Source organism: Ambystoma mexicanum, chromosome 1p (assembly GCF_040938575.1).
Source record: "Ambystoma mexicanum isolate Mex_15411 chromosome 1p, UKY_AmexF1_1, whole genome shotgun sequence".
In the NCBI taxonomy this organism is placed as follows: domain Eukaryota; kingdom Metazoa; phylum Chordata; class Amphibia; order Caudata; family Ambystomatidae; genus Ambystoma; species Ambystoma mexicanum.
Genome location: NC_090921.1, coordinates 205475894 through 205491658, shown reverse-complemented (window position 1 = coordinate 205491658; position 15765 = coordinate 205475894). Strand labels below are relative to the sequence as shown.

The 15765-nt window shown below is 44.5% G+C and overlaps 1 protein-coding gene across 1 annotated transcript in view; it reads left to right on the top strand.

Annotated features, from left to right (window-relative positions):
• The first annotated feature begins 3363 nt into the window (after positions 1 to 3363).
• The window catches only part of LOC138469725 (vomeronasal type-2 receptor 1-like), a 164238-nt gene continuing 151836 nt past the window's right edge, over positions 3364 to 15765 (top strand). The window contains exons 1-2 of the mRNA XM_069609030.1: positions 3364 to 3728; positions 8262 to 8414. Of these exons, the coding sequence (XP_069465131.1) occupies positions 3364 to 3728; positions 8262 to 8414 (518 nt within the window). The remainder of the gene's footprint in view (positions 3729 to 8261; positions 8415 to 15765) is intronic.

The window sequence follows — 15765 nt, the reverse complement described above, 5'->3', positions numbered from 1 at the left end:
TTGTAGCAAACCTTTTCTAGATTGCCCTGCCTACTTACTTGTTTGTGCTGCTTAATTTTGTATAACCTTGTTTTCCCTCCCTTTTCATTTTGAGCTTAACTTGTCCAGAATTTCATCAGGTGTTGTGTAGTATATTAGGAGTGTGATTTTTCTGCTGCTTTACTTAGTGAATTGTTTTACAACTGATGTGTAAATAAATGTATATTCTTTACTCAGAAACCTTGAGCCAGTGTTTGTTTGAACCATAGTAATTGCTGTCCTTTGTGTAACTTCTGATACTGCTCACTTTGCTCTTGAGATAAGTCTGGCTGCTCAGCCATAGCTATGACTTTACTGGCTAGTACAGGCTTGTACCAAAGGTGAATTTGTACTCGCACTTGTAGTCTTAATTGTGTGTGGGGTTCCCAAAGGGTACTGCATATGATTCTGCCTAACAAGGATCAAGTCAGCATGTAAAGCGTTTTATACAAGATTGCGTGGATTTAACCTCCAGTACAAAGGATGTTGGCCACTATAAAAGTTATTCCTTCCATGCTTTTTTATTCACTCTATTGATGACAGTGAAGAGGGAGTCGGGAGCTTTCTGCCACACCCCCCCCCACCAAGTTCATCACAAGGTGAAAGGCCAGAAAATACCACAACCACTCATTCTATTTCAGACAAATCCCAAATGCACCAATGATCAACAAATACACAAAGAGGTACGCCCTCAGCCATCCATACAGACCAGGTGTGATAATAATCTATCCACGCGTGGATGAAGAGCAGAAGACCCATGATCATAGACACCTATATGGACAGCCTGGACTAAGCACCAAGAAGCCATGCTGCTGACGTCATTAGAGACACCACGACATAGCAGCGCTAGACATGAAGCACACATGCAAACTGCACTGCGCGGCACAAACACACACTCGAATATATGAAGAACATGAGGGTACATTTCTATAGATAGAGAACAGATACATATCCATACTGCCATTGCTTTTATTATTTTGCCATTAGCCAAACACAGTAACACAGAAACCGCAAGGTACAAGAGATCCTGATTGAGATTGCTGGTGTTTAAAGTCAATAGTCGTGCGGACATACAGGAGTATATATGGAACCTGAACAAACCATGTATAGCTAACTCATAGGAAATGTAGTGTAACATGGACACTGTAGAAACTGCATTATAATGGTTACAGGAAAATTACAGTAGGTCTCGAAGACTAGATCAAGAGATGAACAGAGCTGTTTCAGGCTGCACAAGGAGCCAGATGTTTGAGAAAAGGTCCACAGCCAAGGACAAGAAATATGAAGACATTCCGATCCCCAGGTGACAAAAGGACCAGATGCAGAAAAAGGGAATACATCCTCATAATTCAGAGCTGCAGAGCTCAATTCCGTGGTCTCTGGACACGTAATGCAGCTGAAGCAGACAATGGACAGTGATTAGTGGTGAGAAAGAGGAGCCAATTCAGGCCTCTAGATGCAGGCTGCAACTAAGTGTTGCAATGAGCAGGACATGGTCTCATAGGCAAAGGTGGTACACAGAGGTTACAATTCAGACACATAGTTGCTCACATCACCTTGAAAAGGTGCACAGTGAGCTGAGAACTACTTTGGTCCCAGGCCTGGGGACATCAGCTCTAGCCAATCACAGTTTAGTACTGTAGGGGTGGGTAGCAACAGGCAAGAACCAATTACAAGTGCGCTATTCTGCAGCAAAGTGATAGTTAGTAAATTTGGGCAAGGGACAGGCCAGCCACCTGACATGCAAGAGTCAGAAGAATAACATGTATATGTGCTCATATGGGTTATTATGCTCCTGACAGTCAATCCCACATCACAATAGGTTTTTGGAGAACGGTAATGACGGTGTAGTGACATGATGTTGAACAAAAGTGGTCTGCTCTCCATTTACTCTGTGCCATGCTGGAATCTTTATGAGTTCTTGTATCGTTCCCTGTAGCTTTGGACTGTAATAAACTGCAGTTTGAACTTGCTGTCTGACTGAGTCCTCAGAATCTGCAGACTCCCAGCATCACTCTGGCACACCTTGGAGTCCATCCTTAATGAGTTGTTAGCAGAGTTGATGGTTGGCTGCATCAGCCGGGCACAAGGTCGTCTCCCCCACCTTCGAACCTGACAGGCTGCAGGACCCTCGCATATTTTGACAAGACTGGAAATGCGTTCTTGTGGAAATGCCATCAGGAGCTAAATGGAAATCATCCCGCTTGAAGTCAGCGAGGAGTCCAGGCAGACCAGGACAGGGAACTGAGCATCTGGGGGACACAGCAGCCGTGCGGCACCAGCAGATCATGTAGTATAAATATTGACGCAGTCGAACAGCAACTGTGGGTGTGAGGGTGGGTATTGAGTATTGTGGAGTATTGTTTAGTATCGTCAAGTATTGTCAAAGTATTGTGTAGCATTGTCAAAGTTAGAAGGGACAGGAGCAGGGGTAGATGTCCGTTTCTATGTCTAAGGAACATTCGGTTTTAGAGGTAAATGGTTCTGGTGAATAACTTAGACTATTGACTTGGCACGTTTCAGCCCAGGTCATAGATGACAGTATCCCCGTAAGGGTTAGCGAGGGAGCTGGTCTAGATTGCGGAAGGTGAGTTGACTGGTTAAGTCTCCTAGAGTGAGAAATGTTGCACACAAGGCGATGCAGCAGGTACGTTTCGATCTCAAGAGAATATTGGTATACTCTGTCTAGAGGCAGAAAGACCGATGTGGGTTTTTGTGTGGTTTGGGTGTAACGGGCTATAACAGTGTGAGCATGGAGTTCGATTGTTAAGCACTACCTTGGTTAGTAAAGTGGTGACATCACCCATAGATTTGCAAATAGGACACTGAGAGCATGAGCCGGTGAGGAGTTAGCAGTGGAAACTTGGGATTAGCAGACGGGGTGAACAAGTGGCAGTGTGCGGATGGTGCATGCTCAAGATTGTAGGTATGCCTGAGGAGGCAGTGATGGCAAGTTCGTGAAGGGGCGGTGCGCGAAGCGCGCCTGATAAGTTGTGGAGCCAGAGAGGCCCAAAGTAACCTGAAAAGTATCATTATTGCATTGTACCTTTTTCCCTAAACCGCAGATTGTCGAAACCTTCGACTTGTTGTCAAGTAATGGAAAATGCATCAGGGGACATGAGGGGGTCACACGTCCCTACAGCACTTGGGAAAGACATTCCCACCCTACAGGGAACAAAATATGTAAATATAGCATAGAATGGTCCAAATGTACAGAGGGAACGTTAACTAAACCATGGCCACCTTGCAGAAATGTCTCCAAAGACATGCAGCAATCACTGTTGACACACATACAGGGTAGCTATAAGGAGAAGAAATTGACAAAACGCATTCAAATTGTGGTGCATGTTCCATGAGCGTGAGGAGGACACAGTGTGGCATCAGTGGGTGCTGAGTCAGCAGGAGGTGAAGGAGCCAGGGGCTCACACCTTCTCTCCTCCACACGTCCCTCTGAGTGTAACATCCGATGACACAGATGATGCGCAAGGGATGTACACGCTGCAAGAGATAAGGGCATTACGGGAATTGAGAACAGCAGAGGGGTACTCAAATCCGACATATAAGCCACCATATAAGGACAACAAAGGGGGACGTGCAGAAAGACTTAGGGCAGCCAGCTACACAATGAGAGGTGAGCGGCGAGGAGCAAAAGGATGTGAAGTAGGGGCTCTGGAACAAAGAAAGGAGGAGGATGAGGAGCAGATGGAAAGGTAAAGAAAAGAGAGGAAAAGTGCGGAGACAGAGCAGCTGGTTAGATAGACAAGGGAAGTGGAAGATATCGAAGGGTGAAGGGAAGTAGCAGAGAAGGAAAAACGCAAGTTGGTTAGGATGGAACAGAGGACGTTACAGTTGGATAGCACTGGAACAAGCATGCAGGCAGGAGGACGAGCAAGCAATAAGAGCGGTAAAGACACAGGGGATAATGGACTGTAGACATGACAGATTTGAGGAGACAACCAGAACTAGATAGCACAAGCTCACAGGACAGTAGCACAACCGACAGAGATGGTACAGGACTAGGAGCTTGGGGGTAGGAAGCAGATATGACCTAGTGGATATTGACCTCAGTATGAAACCTAACATGGACTTGACATCTATATGATTTTTGCAGTAACATGGTCTTAGGATTGGCCATGAAGACAGGAACAGTGGGGATGAGAGGGCATAGCACTATAGGTCCTAGTTAATGGGGACATGGACAGGGACAGACAAACGGGTGACATGGGAGAATAAGATGCACACAGAAGGAGAAAGAGGGAGCAGCTTAGAGGAGCAGGCATGACTGACGACTGACTTGTGCACCATACACGACAACATTACATAAGTGGACAGACTTGGGGACCTCCCAGGACGAAGGAAGGCGGAAGCAGCCATAGCCTGCTCAAGGGGGAAGTTAACCAGGCGATATGATGACAGTGTCCTGGTGCCCATAATAAAACCAATAAATTTATGCGCAGGCATTGAAAGCAAGAGAGGGGACAGACAGGTCAGGCTGACTGGAAGCATGCACAGGGAGGAGGGGTTCACTCAGAAGCCCTTATTGGAGAGGGGACGGGTGCTACCGCCGTATATACCATGGAAACACGCTGACAAGGAGAACGTGAAGTGCAGACTGCCATCATTAAGCGGGGATGCTGGGAAGTGGGTTTTTTAAATGGAGAAAATGAATGACAACAAGAAATAGGCTAGCAGTGGGAGACGTAAAGGGGTGGTTATTGAGTATTGTGGGGGGACAACACAAAACACAGCGCATGATGGTTCGCCATTTGCAAACAGCAGAACTGCCGTATCACGAGCATTAAGGACAAAATACCCATACATATCAGATATTGGGTCAATTATGTGCTGGAAAATGAGTGAAGCTGAAGACCCTGTGCAGTAGATTCAAGCGATTCAAGAGCTTTGGCGCCTTGAAACCCAAGAACCATGGGACAAAACAGTAGCAATATCCTATGACATACTAGTGCAGGGGCTGCCAGAGCCCGTAGAGAAACATCTAAGGAAGTTGGTAGGAATGGAAGCAAGATGATGGCCAGAAATACAACACACAATAGTTTACCATTGTAGGCTATGGCTATGGCAGAGGATAGAAAGATAGATGAAGCGAAACTGGTGCAGAAAAAATATTGAAGTAAGCGATGGAGGGGGTGGTACTTACCAGCCCCACCACACAGGGAACACAACAGCAGCAACAGCTACAGCCGCAGCAGTTCACACCGCTCATGGGGGGGGGGTTCACGGGGCGAGGGAACGCACAGCAAGCGTTCCGAGGAAGAGGGGGAAACCAAGAGGGCATGGGTTTGGACCACAGATGCATCATAATCCAGGGGTCTTTCCAGGTAGGTTTTGGGGACATGGGCAGCAGGTGCAGCAAGGCCCAGGGGTGGATTTTCCAAGGGGTTTCCAAGGGCAAGAGAGGGAGCCACCACAGTGTTGGACCTGTGGGCCATTAGGACACATTTCAAGAGTGTGTAGGAGCTGGGAGATGCAGCAGAACTGTGGAGCACATGAGCCAGCAGCCATATCAGGATGACTACTATACACACAACCAACAACAGCAAGGACAGATACAGGGCACACATCAGCAGATGCCACAAGCACAAGTACAAGAACCACAGATGCTAGCATCAATACTGCAATATTTACAAGCACCACCAGCTTGCGGAAACACACAGCAATTGGTACAGATACAGAGCAATGACGCAGCAGTGCACGTGGACTCCATGGCAACAGTAGCAGTATTCTATAACATAATATGCCAGGAGATGCCAGAGCCCGTTCAGAAACAACTAAAGAAGTTGGCGGGAATGGAAGCAAAGGGATGGTCAGAAATAGAGCTCATGATAGTTCACCATTGTAGACTATGGGCGTCATTCTGACCCTGGCGGTAAGGGATTAACGGTGCTGGTAAGGATGCCGGTGCTGTTAACCCCTTACCGCCGCATTATGAGGTCCCTTAGCGAGAGCCGCTAAGAGACCAGGGCGCTAATAATAGGCCCTATAGGGGCTCAAATGGGAATGGGGATGGGTTTTTTGAATGAGGAATTACCGGGATCTCCAAGGTTGGAATGACCAGGTAATTCCTCATTCAAGGAACCCGGACCGATTTTGGAGGCAGCCATGGCGCTAATAGCACCATGGCTACTCCAAACTCAGAATGAGGCGCTATGTCTGGAGAAGCTCAAGAAAAAGGTGGAAGACAGGAAAGTAGATTAAGCTAAACCCGGTACAGAAAAAAACGTTCAAAGTACACAATGGAAGGTGCGGTTAAAACCAGCCCTACCCTGCAGGTACAGCAGCGCAGCAGCAACAACCACAGCAGTTCGCCCCTCCCACGGGGGGAGGCTTGATGGGACGGGTTACACACAGCAAGAGTTTCAAGGAAGAAGGGGCCAACAGAGAGGGCGCTGGTTCAGACCACAGATGCATCATAACTAAGGGGGCTTTCCAGGGGGGTTTTGGGTATATATGCAGCAGGTGCAGCAGGGCCCAGGGGAAATTTCAGGGGGTTTCTAAGGTCAAGGGAGGGAGCCACCACAGTGTTGGAGGTGTGGACAGTTAGGCCACATTTCGGGAGTGTGTAGGAGCAGGGGAATGCAGCAGGACTGGGGATCGCAGAGGCAGCATCCACATCAAGGGAAACAGGATGACTACCACACAAATGACCAACAACAGCATTGACAGGCACAGAACACACACCAACAGATGCCACAAACAAAAGCACAAGTACCACAGATGCTAATACAGACACAATAGATGCAAGCACCATTACCACATTATTTAAACGCACCACAGGCTTGAAGGAACATACACCAGTTGGCACAGAAACAGAGCAATGATGCAGCAGCACACGTGGACTCCATGGCAACGGTTCCCGTTAGAAACAGGGAGGAGTTACCATGATGGGAAACAAGCCCTTTACAGGGAAAGGGAGGGAGTTAGGCCCTCCAAGTCTGCAGACCCCCAGCATCACTCTGGCATACCTGGTAGCCCAACCCTAACAATATGGTAGTACTGATGCAGACACACCCGTTGGGCAAATGGGATTTTTATAGTATAGACGTTGCACAATGCTGGAAAGCAAAATCAGGGAGGTGGACTTTTGTTTCACTGCATAAGTCAGTATTACTATTTGAAAACCTATTTTTATTGTATTCTTTGTACTGGATTCAAATTGTGCATGTTTTTGTAAAACCTGGAACTAAATGGAGATGTTATGGAATGGATTTGAATATTTTTTGGGAACAGGTCTGTTGTGCTGCAGGGAAGATACATACAGACCACAAACACTGGGAAATTGACAGATTCATACCCAGAGTAGCATGCAGCCTTATAGAGCACCATTCATCACTTGACACTGCTTAACAACAGCACATAGAAACATTTCACTACCATTAGACTTTCAAAAAGAAACAGGCTAAACTGTGTCTCTGTTCTTGCAATGCTGGAATTCGAGATGAATACCACATCCCATCCTTGCCTACCCAAGAGACAATCCGATGCCTGGAGATGAAATGCCCTGTGCAGAAATGATCAGCTGTCACATGCAGCATTTCCCAGAGCATATTCCCTGTGTTCACGACACAAATATCCCTGCAGGTATTAAACAATTGTTCTTAAAAACAGCTGCTTCTGCAGCAGCCTTTATAAGCCGGTAATAGATTCACAAGTACCGCAGAATTTACAGGGGCATACAAAGTGTAGTGGCTGTAGGATAAAGGCCAGCTCTTACCCATTTTCTTCATGGCGCAATGATCCAGCTTGCTATGGGTCAGTAGACATTTCATCTTATTTGGAGCATACATTATTAGCTGAAGGTGACATGCACAATGCTCCATTTTGCTCCAGTAGGCAGAGCCCTACTCCCACTGAAGAGCCCGGGCTGCGGCAGATAACTCTAAGACAAACTGAACGATATCAACTCATGTACAGATTTGCCCATGGCTGGGTGTCTTTTAGGAGCAAGAATGGAATTCCATGTTATATCATTTGTTTGCAACTTGCGGTTAGTCTTCAAGGAATGAATGCACTATATGTGGCCTACATCTTGAGGGACATTTTTAGCTTTAGATACAGATATTGCTTTTCCTATTGGGACCAAGAAAGCTATTGACAATGGAGCGCATGTTCACGCAGAGCACAGAGAACATGTCTACAGGAAAATATATGACGAGGATCCTGTTTCAGAAATTCAGTATCCGTCTGTTTATTCACTGCCTAATTCTAGTGCCTATTGCCCCTAGGATAGAGTCTGGGTGCAGACTTTATACCCCCAAGGCGAATGGGCTGCTGAGTGATGGAGATATCCTCCTGGGTGGGATTTTTGTCGTCCATAAAGACATAGAGTACAAGGACATTAACTTTGAAGTCAAACCTGCACCTATAACCTGCAAAAGGTACCATGTAAATGTTATTTTATATTATGTTACGGTTATGCTATGCTATGTTGTGTTATGTTATGTCACACTAGCACCCTGAGTGGAATTATGACATCCTATCAGCCAGCCAGGCCTTTTTGGCAATAATCACTGGTATGGCTAGGCATCTGGATGCTGTCGAGTTGCCAGATGCACTGCCCTTTGGGGATGGGTGCTGGGGGTGTGTGGGGGGGTGGGCCAAGTCTGATTAGCATAGGGTCTTTCACATTGTGTAACGGCTTGGAAGGCTGATTAGAAAAACGAATGTTTCCATGATCAGTCCCAAGAGAAGATGGAAAGCTTTGCTCCATGTACTTACTACTTCCTCAAAAAGACACTGTAGTTACTCTGTTAAGACAGGGACCTGCTCATTTCCAACCCCATCCATTTCTTCAGCAACCTCAAGATAACAACAACATGTTAATCATACAATACTATTAATTTTCCAATGTAGACAGCTCTTAATTAGGATTCACTTATACCAAATTAAAATAGCAAATTAGAATATTCATATTCAATCAGATTACCTTAAGTGTTAAAACTAAGTTTCATCAATGCCCCAGTCCACACACAAATATGTTTTGTCTGGTATCAAGGGGAATAACAAAGGTGTCCTATATTGTTTAATATACCTGTCTCTCAATAAGGAAATTAAAAGGTGTTGCCTTATCTTGTTGTATTGAAGACGAAAAAGGAGATGACGGCAACAGTCAGTCACACACTTGTTAAACGGATTTCCACATCTTGGGCACCATTATGTATTTAGAGATAACCCATCAAAATGCAGGTGTGTGAGAAGCACTCCCAGAGAATTCACTATACTGTCATGGGCAATATTAGGAAGCTACTATGGCTCAAATATATTCCTTCTATGCACATATCAATGTACTACTAGTATTGTATCGATACTGTTCCTTAAGCCACCTAAACGTACAACTGTATCCAGTGCAGAAAATAGATAATACTTTGTATTAGTATTCTTGGCGGACAATTAAGAAAATCCACATAATTACAAATAATGGAAGACATTCACAGCTGTAAAGTAAATTTTTTAGATGTGTAGGCTCACTTTAGGTGAGGATGTGGTAATCATGCTGTCGGACTCTTGATAAATGACGCGTGTGTTCTACCTTCCCTATGATTGGTTAAGGTAGTTCTGGAAGAGAAAGATCCATAAGCTCTTCCAAATGTGTTGGTGGAATGGCACAGAGTATAGAAGTGAATGCCAGAAAGTAGCTTTAAGGATTAATAATGATCTACCTCTCCTTGTTGAATTTTGGGGGACGACAGCGGAAGCCTTCGTGAGATTTAAACTTCGAAATAGGTATTTCTGGCCTTATGCACGCAGGGTTATTTCAGTGCTGCTGACAGCCTTTCAATCAAATCCGAGTGATTTGCCCGTGGCTGAAAGTACCGCGGGCAAATCGTTCGCATGTGAAAGGTGCAAGCTACCAAATGTCATGCGAACACACATACATTATCACACCCACATACACACAAAACAAACCCACAACACATCATAACACATCCCCACCCACACCCTCAGCACATCCACACCCCCAATATAAACAAACCCCACTTAACTTCATCTTCATGCTGGTTCCCTGCAGTGCCAGTTCCCTTTCACTTCCGTGATCGGGAACCAGCACTGCAGGGTCCTTTTCTTTTCTTTTTTGTAATGGAAGTCTGTCCCCCCTCACTATACCATAAAGTATTGTGAGCGGGGCGATGTAGGGGACACCCCCGTAGCCCCCGTTCTTTTTTTTTTTAAACGGAAGGCTGCAGGGGTGTCCCCCGCAACCCTCGCTCACTATACCAAGAAGTATAGTGAGCGGGGTGATGCGGGGGACATCCCAGCAGCCCCCATTTTTTTTTCAATGCTACCACCAAAGGTTTGAACTTTTGGTGTTCGAACCTTTGGTGGTAGCATGTTTAGAACTTTTGGTCAATGCAACCATTTTTTTTAAGGTAATTTCGACCTAAACTTTTCAATCAACCATCGCAGTGATAGGAATTCGATGGAGAGAAGTTAAGGTGATGAGCGGCAGCTTCTTGGGCTTCCTGAAGAAGCTTAATTTCATGAAGGTCCATGTAGTTGCTTCTTCCTTTTTGGAGATGTGAGGAGATGGTGATACTTGCAAGTGACATAATGGCTAGAAAAGAATGCCCCTGTAATTGAAGGTTTTGAGATAAATATACTAAGGCCTTCATGTAGGAGCTGTACTTACTGAAGTTTGTGAATCATAAACCATTTGTAAATAGGTTTTAGAAAACCTTCCCAATGGGAACCCATAGGTAATTTCAAATTTATAATGGTCCATCAATTAAGAACAGCATGCAATTTTTATGAGAATTCCCAATCGGCTTAACTGTGGCAGCGAGATGCAGTAAAATGATGGTTCTGTGTCAAAATGTCCCCAGGAAAATGAAGTCATGTGAAAATAAAGCCAGCAAAATGTTTTAATGAAAATGCAGGCATTCAATTCGATCAATGCAAAGGGTGAACATTTTGCCAGTAATAAGGTCACTAAATACTATTTCTAAATGCACACACGTACATGACTGTAACCCTAACAATGACTCAAAGCATTAAAAAATCCTACAAAATCAACCTAACTCTGTTCCTAAACATTCCTCTAACTACTGTCCTGAAATATTAGGGAACACAAACTCTTCAGTGCAATAAAACATTTCATTTGCATGTTACTCGATACAAAATCAATGGAAAATAAATGATGGACCTAACTCCAACCTCATCACTAACTCACCACAAATAACTTAGCCGTTGTCCCAACCCAAACGCTTGCTCTAATCCTTACCTTAGCCTTACCCTAACTGCAAATCTAACAGGTATCCTAACGCTCACTGTGCTCTAACCACTAGATTTATCCCAACCCCTATCCGAGACTAGCATCACAAGCCCCCCAACTTCCCTATCCCTTTCTTTAACACTCACCCAAATCATTACTCTCTTAGCCCTAGCCTTGCCATAACCCCTACGCTAACACTTACCAAAGCACTTAATCTACCCTAACGACTAACCAAACCCCAACGATTTTGACAACTTTTCACCTGTACATTTTCACTACTCTTTACTTGCCAACTTTTTCACAGCAGAGGTATTTTTCCCACAACATTTTCACGACTACATTGTTGCTGATAATATTTTCACTGGATGCCAACATTATTTGCCAAAACAACATTTTGCTGCTTCTATTAGTAGTTGTGTGATATTGTAAAATAGTATCACCCCTGCAATGCGGTTATTTAGAATCTACTTTGTGTGGTTAGTCCTGCTGCTAGATTTGGTCACACTGTGCTCTTCACAATGACACTTCCTCATACTTGAACACGCAGAACTTCTGTTTGTTGCTTGCCCCAATAAGATCACTACATGATTGGGTGTCTACCCAAATCTGAAGGGTATACCATAAAAATACACACCCATGTTAAAACCCTGGGTATGACCCTGGACTCTACGCTTTCTATGTCCCCACAGATCAATTCCAACTTTTACCTTTTGCTGCTCTTCCAAATCAGGCCCCTGCTTTCAGAAAGACATTGTGCACCCATTGCTAGGGCCATTACTGGGACAAACATTGACTATTGTAATGTGTTATTCGGTTATGTCCCAAATTATATTATCCAGCAGCTGCAGGTGTTGAGGAATACGGCAGTCAGGATTGTAACTAATACACCTAGACACTGTCACATGTCTCCCGTGTTAAGAAAAACCTGTCTTGTGCCTCAAAACACCTGCTGTATATGCATATTATAAATGTCCAATAACTAAAAATAAATAAAGTAGGATTTTGCTTTTATTTATTGGGTTTTTATAATGTGCCCACACACAATGTGTTTCAAGGCACAACAAGACAAATGGGGAGAGGGGTAGACAAAACAAAAACGGTGCTACTACACCTTGTGACATTCGGATCATGCAGTAAACAGAGGTGCCAGGTAGAGGAGAGGGGGTAGTGCCGGATGGTAAAGCAAATGCCAGGGGAGGCCAGGAGGACAGACCCCAGGAAGAAGAGAGCACATGGGAAGGAAGGTTCACGAGTTAAGTGTGAGGAATGGTGGGTGCAGGCGCAGCTAGGCTAGTTCAGACGGAGGAAGCCCAGAAGGCCGTGGGTCAGGTGAGACCATGTGCAGGGGAAAGACTGGTTGGGGGGGCTGGTGCCCTGTAAGAATCTGCGGGAACCAGGTAGCCAGTCAAGAGGCAGAGGGGGAAGATTAGCAGGGGAGGGAGTGAAAGAGGAAGAGAAAAGGAGGTTCTTAAGAAGCTTCCACAACTTACAGAGCTCCAGATCAAGTCTGAGAAAGGCAGGGAGGCCATTCCAGACGGAGGCACCTGCGCAGGAGAGAGATCTACCCCACAGTCTCTGCTTGGAGAAGCATCTGATCTGCACAGAGTTGGAACTAGAAGACCGAAGGGCTCTAGCGGGGAGGTTTTTTGGGAGGGAGAGTTTGATGTAGCATGAGCCCAGGCTCCAGAAAACTTTGTGGATGATGCAGAGGGTTCTGAACTTGATCATTGCAGCCACCGGGAGCCAATGCAGAGATTTTAGGGCTGGAGAGATGCAGTCCCTGGGCGTGAGACCAAGGATAAATCTTGCAGTCCTAGTCTAGATTAGTCGAAGGGGGAGAAGGGAGGAATTTGGTAGGTTGAGGAGGAGGCTGTTACAGTTTAAACTGCAGTTTTGCACCCATAAAGCTATTTCTTTAGTTTATCAACCAAACATATTTTAAAACTCTTTAAGCCGTACATTTCTCTATGTTATCAAAGAGCAGCTGTGCATTCCACAATATCCACCAGTCGTATTAAGCACACTGTGGCCTTTGGCCACTTCTGCACTATTGTGGCAACCAATATTTGGAATGTACTACGCACTGATTAACGGGACATCAGCAATATTTGTATGTTCAAAAAAAGCTGAAAACCCTTCGATTAAAGTGAGCCGTAGCATTGTCTGCTCTTTCTGTTCTGCTCTTTTAGTTCTCACAGCCATTTTTGAGGGTTTTTTTTCTGCTGCACTTATCTGCCTATTCCAGAGTACTTAGAAGCCAGTAGATGGTAGTGCCATGTCCCGATTACCATACGATACAACACTTTTAATCTTTGAACTATTCTTCCATCCATATTGGATAGGAAAGTTTAAGGTGCTTTGCCGGATAAATTGGCCTAATTGCAGTCCTGCTTCTCTAACTGTTAACAGATGCAGCTATGTGATTGGCAATGGAATGTTTGGGTTTGGGAATTGGGGTGTTTGTTTGTTTATTATTTGATAACGCGCACCAAACCCAAGGGTAGCCGGGCGCAGCAGGTACAAGATTACTTAGGCTTAAGTTACATACAGTGGATACGATACACATCAGTACAGTGCAATATATGTAAATACAAGCAGTTGAGATAGTATATAACATGTTACGATACATGGATACAAATTTGGAGTACATGTATACAAGAAGGTCTCACTGAGTGCAACAAGAAGGTCTCAGATCCAGATTTCAGAAATATCACAGCAGTTAGGTACAGTGATCAAGGGGCTAATGCAGCAGTTCAGATTAGTTGTCGTTGGTCCAGAGCCAGCTTTTTACCTTGCATCTAAATCTAGAGTAGGGTAAGTTAGCTCTCATTGCAATGGGCAATGCGTTCCAGGCCTGGGCAGCTCTAACAGGGAAGCTTACTCCGCCCGCTTTAGATTGTCTAAATCTGGGAGTTTCTAACAGGAAATGGTTAGAAGCCCTAGTGTGGTGGCTGGACGATTTTCTAGTGAGTCTGGCCGAGATGTAGGGAGGTGCTGTGTTATTAAGCCCTTTGTAAGTAAGAGATAGAGTCTTGAGAAGGACTCTGTCGCTGATTTTTAACCAATGGTGGTCTTTCCTAATGTTGGATATATGTGCTCTGCGGGGTATGTCCAAGGCTGCTCTAAGAACATTGTTTTGAAGTATTTGCAATTTATTTATGATGGTTTTATTGGCACCTGTCCAGGCTCGACATTACTAATGCGTTAGCTAGTATGATGCAGTTAATTTTGGAGAGGTAGGGTCTACAGGTCCTGATTAATTTACAGGTGTACGCTGTGGAGGATGCCAAGGTGTTAACTTGTTTTTTGAGAGATAAAGTGGTTTTACCTCGGTTGCCACCTTGATTGTATTGCCATCTATGTTGAAATTGCGATAGTTGGGGCTACGTTTTATTAGGTTGGAGTCGGAGCCCAAGATCAGTATCTCTGTTTTGTCGTCATTTAGGCAGAGGCCGTGGGAGGCCATCCATGCCTGATTGAGGAGGTACATTTTGTTTACTAAAGCTGAGTCTTCGACGAAGTTGCCCGATAGGGGTATGAGGATTTGTGTGTCGTCCGCGTAATTAGTATAGGTTACCCCCAATCTGTCAAGTTTGTCCAAGAGTGGCTTAGTAAAGATATTGTATATTGTCGGGGAGACACATGAGCCTTGTGGGACACCACAAGTGATATGAATTGGGTACGATCGTACGGATTCAGACTTGGACTGAAGCCTCAGTGTAATAACAAGTGCAAGAACACCATCACCATCGCGAATCGAGCTTAGTGAAGTTGTTGTAGCTCATCAGTCCATCAAGAAAGAAAAAAGAAAAACGAAAGACACAATATTTGAAATTGAATGGATGGCCACCCTGTAGGAACCCATCTGAATCTGCCGATATTTTCTACCAGATACGACCCAAAGAAATAGAGTTACTCTCAGATATTCTACCATTGGGAAAGTATTTAATACGGAAAATTTTCAAATCTGCGTCTGTCCTGAAGACGGCCATTATCTACATCTTGACCAACGGTACCAGAGAGAATCCCGTATGTGTCACAAAGGCCGAAACATATGTCGACGTGTTATTAGGAACGTGTATTAGCTGATTCCTATCTCTCACTTAGAATAAACCATGATAGGATAGCTGGCGTGTACTAAATCACCCGCTGCTACCCTGTATCCACACAAGTTACCTTACACAGAGTGATTAACCAATTAAGAACATAACATTACATCATTCACTCTGGTTAAACACCCTTGAGGTATTCATTAGAAGTTGGGAGACCACAATATATGTTGACTCTTCCCTGAAAGTACACATGCACATACCCACAGTAAGATATACTGTTTTTTCCCATTACCTTTCACTATGGTCACTGACGTTTTGAAAGGTCTGGTGCTTTGTCACCATCTAGATTGTAAGTGATTAGCACAGTTTGTTTTTATATTTCCTTAGGCGTTGTTTTGTATATTAATGTTTTTTACACTAATTTTTTGAATAATAAATTGAATATTGAATAATAACCGTTTGTATGAG